The following is an 8,991-nucleotide window of genomic DNA, read 5'->3' as shown; positions in this document are numbered from 1 at the left end:
TTATTAAACAATTACAGTTAAATATAAACATATGTGTTTCCACTGGTCAAAACATTTAATGAATAAAAATGTTAAAATAGATAAGACCAACGAAATCTAAACCGTTAAAATACCAGACTAATAGAGCAACGAAACTCATGGATTTTCTTTAAAACATAAATATGTAAAATGTGTATTTGTTTGTGAAGATTTGATTCAACAGATTATACATGTTTGTCGTAGGTTGGTTTGTATCCGAAACTAAATGTAACGTTGGAAACAATCAATACACTAGGTGGAGGCATTAAGTTAAAAATAAAATCGTATTCAGTCACCATAAGAAACAATCCCAACTTGCAAACCAAATCCACCACAAATAAGCTTGTTAAGATTATTTCCTCTCGACATCCAAAAACTTGTTTAATACTTAACCAGTAAATGTTTTGACCATAAAACTTTATTCTGGCTGTGACTGCCATTTCTAAACTTCCATTCTAGTTTTACTTAGTGGTTCCTATGAATCATGCAAATGTAGCAACTATTAAAAAAACAGCAATTTGCTCATAATCTTACAAACTTCGTAGTAGTTCCTCTCACAATTTAATTAAGAGATACATGCTACTCTAAAATGGCTAATTGAAACGTTAAAAGCAAAAATGTGACTTTGGTGGCCATATAACCAATACGCACACAGTATCAATTGCATCCGATTATATTGTTTTTCAGTCATAGAAACATAAACACTTCGACAAGGTATTTTTTCAGACAACAATAGTAAATATAAGCAGTAAATATTCCATGTACTGTAATGACTAGCTTTGAACCCTCTAGTTTGAAATCTAAGTTTAGTTGTTGTTTGGGGGAAAATTTTAAGAGTTTTTATGTGGTCAGAAACAGTACAATGTTATCTGTGAAAAGTTATTGCGAAATGTTATCTATAGACCAGTTTGTTTAGATTTTGGATTTTGGGCAATTATGCCCCATACGAGGTAACCGGCCGCAAAAATTACAGCAGTCAGAAGAACAAACATCCCAAGTTGGAAGATGTTATAAGCTGCTTCATTAGCTTCATTAGCTTCATTTCTGTCTCCTAGAGTGTCTGCAGAAAAAGAAGGTTTAACTTAGCTAAACATATGTGCATGGAAAGCATTTGTTACGGGAACTAGAGCTTAACACTTCATGCAGACTAAAAATAATACTATTCTTATGTATACATCGAACGAGACCAAGAAACTTAATGCCGAATCAAGCTGATTAATTATCAATGCATTTCAGTGCGACCAGAAGTCGTAGATTAAACATTCAGTTGATGGTGGGATTCGAAGCCATCGCATACCATTATTCAGTACTAAGTATTTCGTTTTTAAAGTAACTTTTTTGTTTTCTGGTCAACTCAAGGCCGAGAATGTTTCCTATATAAAACTTCAAAAAAGCGATGCATAAGTTAGCCAAGTTGGCCGAGTGGTTTAGTACAACCGACTTGTGTTCAATAGTTTGTGAGTTCTAATGACTGTTAGTTAACGCATTTAGGCGTTGCCGGCCCATCGAGGATGAAATTAAAACAAACAAACAAATTCACTGTCATAGAAACAGGAGAAATATTTCATAATTGAGGCCTAATATAGCTTAAGTAAATATGTCCCCAATGGTTTTACTTGATAAATACAACAATTTGATAACTTGAAACATAGGCAACTGCAGTAATTTGTCCTGAACTAAGTTAATATGTAGAAGAGTTTAATTATTGTGTTGGTACCTTGCATAAGCAAATACTTGGTAGTTTGTAAGATGTGCACTGGCCCTGCAGAAACTCGATGGCTGCGTCCATTGTTGTCAACAGATCGTCTTTTTTTCCCACCACACATCTGCAAATCAGTATAATATTTATAATTTTTTTTGATGTTTATAAGTATTATTAAGGATAAATAAAGCAGCTAAATGTAATCTGAAAAAACTCAAACATCTTGTTTTTTCTATGTTAATTTCAATTAAAGCAAACTTATTGACAAATAAGTAAATCAAATATAATCCACTTTACTTGCAATGATGTAAGCAGCTGGACGAAGTACTTATTATGAGCATAACACAACAAACAAACTCAACTCACCTGTCCAGGACATTGTCCAGTTGAGTTTTGACAGATGGTCACGTCGCAGTGGATGTAGATAAATTGTTCTGCGTCGGTAAAGTTTGTCCACACAAAGCTCATCAGCTTGAACGTCGCAAAGTTGGATTTGTAATTCCGCATTAACATCTTTGCATCGGCTGCCTCGCCTCCACTGGGTGGCGCAATGCATCTAATAATATTCACATCAATGTAAGCAAGTTGAAATAGGGCAGGAACTTGGCCGAACGGTCTGGCGCGCCTGACCCATATACAGACATAAAAAACCTGATCGGGATTCGTCCCCGGGAGAGTCCTGGGTTCGAACCCCGTGAAAAAAAAAAGTTGAAATAGAATGCACCGTTCGAAAAGCAAGAGCATGTCAAACACAACTACTGCTTACCCGCTTGCTACAACAGGGTAGTTCGGCAAACCACTGGCGTTTTCAACTCGTGTCGCCCAACATTCTTCAAGCTGTGCACAAACAGTGTACCAAATTCATATGAACAGTACATTAAAAATTGTTTGGATGTTCAATATTAAATCACGGAATAAGGTTTGTTTTAGATAGGTTTCAAAATTTTTATTTAAAGGAAGGCTTAAAGATGGAGTTATGTTTAAAATACAAAACCAAGTTACACACCAGAGTACGGACCGGACATTTTGGGTCGATTCGGATGTTATTTTTTACCAACTGGGTTAATTCGGACCTGACTTCACATTGTATGACCGTAACCATTGTAATTACATATTCTGTACTTTTGCAGGCTTTGATGGATATGTCTGTCAAACAAACTTTTGGGCCTTAACCGGCTTATTCAAAACGATTCGGGTTCAGGCTTGAATTTCGGGTCAGATCTCAACTATGTTGCATACAAAGCAAAACAATGACTACAGGTAACACAATTCTGTTTAACTAAAAACACAAGTGTATCATGTGAGTTTGTTATCCATTTTGCTCCAATAAGTTTGTTTTACTTTTTACCTGGACAATGAAGTCATCGTTGCTTGGAGAAATTTCTTCAAGTGTAACTTCAGCAAAAATGTAGTTGGGCACAGTGACTTCCCCAGGCAAGCTTTCGTTGAAATGTTCGTTTGTAAAAAGATTTAGAGCGACGTCAAAGTTTCCTGTATTCTCGACCGAAATTTCAACGGATCTGTACATTGTTATTTCGAAGATAATTAAACATATTTCTATAGGGATTTAGAACTATAGTTTCATTTTCTTGTTTTTATTGGTTACTTTTCATAATGTTTGGCCAGTACTAGTGATGATAAAACTAACATTGCACAATGAAATAATTACCAACTGATGTCGTGTGCCAAGTAACATCTGGCATGTGCCTTTGTTGTCGCCTTACCCAGCTTGAGGTTGGACGTTGGATGACGTGAGAAGTTGATCGGCTTCAAATAGACAAGTCACATTGAGCTTGTTTTGCACGTCGCGTTGGATCACGGCAGTAGACGGAGCTAGGAATCTCCAGATCAGGAACGACACTGACACCATATCGTTCTCATTCTGTTAATACAAAAAATGTACGTAATCATTCACAGTAAAAACGCAAAAAAATTTACAAAACCAAACAATGTTATGGCGCGTTAAATTCAAATACCATTCATCTTTGCTAACTATGTTTTTTCATTGTTTAAATAAGTAACCGATGATTTGCCTGAGCGTTGTTAATCAGTTTATGCAGCGTCAATATATAAAATAATCGTATGTTACCTTGTAGGCACCTTCACACTGACCAATGTCAAACACAAACACCGGGTCTGCCCCCGTGACCTTGCAGTTGTCGTTAAGTAGAGAAAGGGGAGTTTCCCTGTCCAATGCGATGTAGAGTGTGTCACCGAGTTCATAGTCTAATGTGGTCTGTTCATCAGCTGTTACCCTGCGAATAGCAACTATAGCGGTGACAGTATACTTGATACGTTTGCGTTTTGCTCAATGCGTAACGTAACTGGTTTTTGAACTATTTGGTTGGAAACTTTGAATCCAATTCTTCCTTCTTTATACCTTTACAGCTTATATTTTATTTGTACAATCGAAGTTTTTGTGCGATGTCTAAAAACACTATGCCAAAAATCAAATATCTAAAGTAACCCAATCATTACTAATCTCTTAAGGTTTATTAATGTTACATCAATCAAAAAGTAAAAAAAGAAGAACTTACGGGATGGTCAAACTTTCAGTCTGGCACACGCTCATTGATTGTTCCGTTCCTGCAAAAAACATTACATTACTTTTAGTTAGGTTACCCCTTTTGAACTAAATAACAGGCACCTTGCTGCATTGGATAGATAAAGTTTTTGAACCAAATAACAAGATTGATTAAATTATCTGCATTTCCGCATTGCATAGATAAAATTTTGCTTCAGCCCATTTCACTAAACTTGCGTTTCAAAACTATTTTTGTAGTTTTCTACAAGAAGAACCTAATGGGTTTTGTTTTCCCTTTTTCACAACCTAAAAAATTACAGCTCGATGCCACTGAATTGACAAAATGACAAATAATGAACATGATATGGTGCAAATCAATTTAATATAATCTCATTTACTTTACGGGTAATTCGGAAAGTTTAATTTTTTTCCATCAGTATCAACCTTTGAAAATGTACCTAAAACATTCATTGTCCGATTTGTTTTTTGTCTTTTGCTTTCTAAAACCAAATAGCACTAACCTGAGGGAAGGTTGACCGTCGCATTAAATCCCTGCTGAGTACCAGAAACGTCGCTGATAAAGATAAGAGTAAGATTTGTCGCAGTAACTGTGTGATTCAATCCTCCACCATAATGTCCAGTCAATCTTTCTACATTTCCTTGGTCGTCTTTAAACTGAAAAAAATTTCGCTCCATTGATCTAGTGGAAAAACCCTGGTTTAAATCGGGGGTGCATAAGGCGCGGGAGAAAAAAGGGAAGTTATGACGCCGCAAAAACATGTCTGGGGTTGGTCAATGGAATAAAACTGTTTTTCACAGAAATTTGGGTGTAATAACCGCTCTGACTGGGTTTCGAGTGCCTGGAGAGTTTGTTAGCGGCTTAGTAACCATTGGGAAAAAATACTAAATAAACAACAGTCAGGACTTGATTGCACTCAAAATAATCTCTATCTACGAGTGAAAGAATAACAATTTTTTTCTAGATTTTTAGGCAACGGTAAAATGGATTTCTTTGAGTGGTTTAGTTAGAAAATCAAAGCAAAAATGCTGTTGGTAAAATGGCGATCTGTGATGTGAGAGTCAATAGGAAATTGGAGCGTTATATTTGTCGAACCAGGGCCAACATCCGCTTGCGTCTTATCCATGAAACGAACAAACTTTCACAGTATTTTCCTATAAAAAAGCACCAGGAACATATCGAGAGAACTAACGTTGTTTGCCGGTTGGTTTGCAACTGCGGCGCTTCATATATTGGGGAAACGCGACAAAATCTGGCTGTAGGACTCTAAGAACATCGCATGGACCAAAAATCAGAAGTGTGTCGGCACATTTTTTTGAATCCCACACATAAAGTTAATTTTGACGAGCCAAGACCGCGTAAAACTGTTGTTTCTCGAATCGCTTTCTATTCAAAAAGCATGACTCCGAGCTCAACATCGACACAGTTTCCACGCCCTTGCGTCTGTTCAACACCTGACCTATTTCTTCGGTTCTTATCTTTTTTCTACGTCACCGTTCTAAACGCCAGTTCCCTGTTATCGCCTGTGACGTCACTTCACACACCTGGCATTTACCTTTTTTTCTTAGTGCTTTATATACCGCGTTCTACAGCTTGATTGACAACCTCCACTGATGATGACAACAGAGATTGTTAAAACGTCTGAACGATGTATTCTATATACGCTTCAGGGCTGATCCCAGTTATGAATTTATGTTCATCTTAACTGATACTGGTCAATCTGGCGATCCCCTACTACGAAGCTGGCATGTGCAGCATACGAGGCAGGCAACGGTGCTTGTGATTCGACTTTCGGCGGATTCTCCACTGGGCCTGTGTAGCTCAGTTGGTAGAGCGCGAGTCCCGGAAAGACTCCTGTCGTGGGTTCGAATCCCACCGCAGGCTAGATTTTTCTAGCCTACGCCTTGCCATATGGTGGTGAATGCTTGGTGACCGGCTGATTCGGTATAGCGCCTTCAATGGGCCTGGCGTACTGTGATTTATATATGAGTGTGCCGCGATCGCTGGTCTGCATAGACGCTTCAGGGCTGATCCCAGTTATGAATTTATGTTCATCTTAACTGATACTGGTCAATCTGGCGATCCCCTACTACGAAGCTGACATGTGCAGCATACGAGGCAGACAACGGTGCTTGTGATTCGACTTTCGGCGGATTCTCCACTGGGCCTGTTTAGCTCAGTTGGTAGAGCGCGAGTCCCGGAAAGACTCCTGTCGTGGGTTCGAATCCCACCGCAGGCTAGATTTTTCTAGCCTACGCCTTGCCATATGGTGGTGAATGCTTGGTGACCGGTGGGCCTGGCGTATTGTGATTTACATATGAGTGTGCCGTGATGGCTGGTCTGCATAGACGCTTCAGGGCTGATCCCAGTTACAAATTTATGTTCATCTTAGTTGTGATTTAAATAAAAGTTTTGTTTGGAGCCAGGCATTTCAAAATAGGTTCGGCTTTTGTGTCAATAAAACATGTTTGAAAAAAAATCCAAACTCGGAACAAACTGAGGCTTGATTAAAACCTGGTTCGGTCCGTTTTGGTTCTGCAATGTAATTTAAAAAGAAATAACCACTCACTTACGTATAAAAGGTCAAAGTTATTTTCGATGGTAAAAGTGGAGAATTGAAACACCAAGGACGTGCTGCTTTCCATGCGAAATCTCCAAACACAACCAGACGTAGCTGGGTAGTTACTCGGAAAGTTTGGAGACTGTAAGTTATAAACCGGGCCGGTAGCATCTTCTCCGCACAAAGTAGCTAAAACACATAGAAAACAGTAATGTAAAACTCCATAGGAGCTTTCGTGCTGATGCACAATAAGCGTAAGTTGTTTGATAGTTCAACTGCACACATTACAGCCGATAAAAACAACTGTGAATCCTGAACAGTTACTTAGTTACTTAACCACATGTATTTAAACTGTTACTCAAAAAACATGAGACTTGTTTGGCCTGGCTGCGCAAACCTCTACCCTTAATGTTCACCCGTTTCACTGATGAGACTTAACAGAATGAAAGTCTTTGCCTGTATTAACCTTAAAATAACACACAATAAACATATTCTCTTGACTCCGAATTGATAAACTTAAGAGGATGGCCAAGTTCACGAAGTGACTTTTCAGAATTGCACAAAATGAAACCTTTTTGGAAAACGTGTTAAATTTGACTTACCAGCGTGCAATACGATTTTTACTGTTCCCGTTGTGAGGTTTGTGACACAAGCTATATAAACAGTAGAGCTTTCAATAAAAACCGGAAAAGATAAACCTCCACCTTCCAACGTTCCAGCCAATGTACCTTCCTCGTTGGGTCCCTCGTAAATCTAGGTTAAACACAATGAGGCTAAAGGTTAAAATTTACACATTCATGACAATTTGTTTCGTTAAGTCTTCTTAGCTTGAACGAACTATTGTGTAAAACACGTCAGTTTAAACCAAGTCAAACAAATACGACAGAAATGTGGCCGAGTAAAAAGTCAAGGCTAATTTCAGCCTGTTTTGTTCAAAACCAAATTTCGAACGTTTTCCGAAAACCACTTTGTTTCAATTAAAACTCCAAATCAAGTCTACGACAATTTTTTTTTCAAGCAGGCAATATGAAACAAGCCAGAAATCGAGTTAAAGTATTTAAAAAGAAGTGATTTTGGTTCGTTACTTTAATCGTCTAGTCGAGATAAATGTGTTATATGCGCACGTGTGTCATACAAACTGTTTTTTTTTTCTGGTTAAAACATCGAAAAAATAATAATCAACGGCTTGCAATAAGATGTAGAAAGATCGAAAGTGTGCAAACTGTCCGCCATACAGTTTAAAAAGAAATGCACCAACAGCATTTTGTGTACCGAAGTTAAAGGTTATACTCATAAGACTTTACCTTACAAAAGTTGTCTGCAGCTAGCTCTCCACTTCCAAAATAAGTAATCATTCTTGTGGCCCCCACTGAGTGGATGACACGTCGAGTATATGTGGTACATTGAGGTAAAATGTTCACTCCTAGCGAACTTGTAGTTATTTCCGCTTCGTGACACTGACCGTCCGACACTGAACATGAGATTTACCATTAGAAATAAACTTACACATTGTTCAATGGTTTTATTTGATAAATTGCAATATTTAGTTTGTAAATTTATATGCCGCGAGTACAAATTTGTTTGAATGGCTATGCTTTATTGCTATAGTTGCCAAAACTTACTTACCTCGATGCAATAAACTCATTAGGCCCACGAAAAGAGCAAACTTTACCAGCAAAATTGACATTTTCGACGTTTTGTTTGACAAAACACAACTGTTTGATACATCAACTATACCTGCTAATATACAATACATATAAATCATTAAACATACTAAGTTACTACTGCCAATATAACCTACAACTATATATATTTGCACATATACTACGTACGCATATTTTTGCTTTTCTATATTTAAACATGTTTTATTTGAACTTGTTTAGTCAAGTGTGGCAACAACTTTGCCTAAATCATTTTAGCAATACAAGTCTTATAATGCTACCTCTCAGCTGCAACTCTTCGTATGCGCCAATTTCCTTTTCGACATTATAACACACTGTGGTCTAATAAACAGTCGTACACACCGCAAGCCCCGCAACACAACGCAGGTGATTCAAACCGGATCAATACAGTTGCGACGCTTATCCTGTGCCGATGCCGCTACATCTAACTGGGTTAAAACGCGTATTACGTTGTTCACGTGAGTCGTCGTTCTTTTTTCAAACTCC

The 8,991-nt window shown here is 37.8% G+C and overlaps 1 protein-coding gene and 1 non-coding gene across 2 annotated transcripts; one reads left to right on the top strand and one right to left on the bottom strand.

The window, feature by feature from the left end:
- Positions 1-675: 675 nt before the first annotated feature.
- Positions 676-8,583, bottom strand: LOC145220172 (scavenger receptor cysteine-rich domain-containing protein DMBT1-like). The gene is made up of 13 exons (XM_080087451.1): positions 8,450-8,583; positions 8,128-8,294; positions 7,426-7,576; positions 6,837-7,012; positions 4,766-4,919; positions 4,258-4,306; positions 3,810-3,975; positions 3,445-3,602; positions 3,069-3,240; positions 2,487-2,557; positions 2,087-2,276; positions 1,736-1,844; positions 676-1,078 (listed from the first exon to the last, which is right to left on the bottom strand). Exons 1-13 carry the CDS (start codon positions 8,577-8,579, stop codon positions 915-917), a joined length of 1,857 nt encoding a protein of 618 aa, XP_079943577.1. The 5' UTR covers positions 8,580-8,583; the 3' UTR covers positions 676-914.
- Positions 6,074-6,147, top strand: Trnas-gga (transfer RNA serine (anticodon GGA)). The gene has a single exon. It is a non-coding gene; the product is annotated as a tRNA-Ser (tRNA).
- Positions 8,584-8,991: the final 408 nt, after the last annotated feature.

This window comes from Phallusia mammillata, chromosome 3 (genome assembly GCF_965637545.1).
Source record: "Phallusia mammillata chromosome 3, kaPhaMamm4.hap1.1, whole genome shotgun sequence".
Lineage (NCBI taxonomy): Eukaryota > Metazoa > Chordata > Ascidiacea > Phlebobranchia > Ascidiidae > Phallusia > Phallusia mammillata.
Note: the sequence above shows the minus strand (reverse complement) of the source record. Positions and strands in the feature narration are given on the sequence as shown.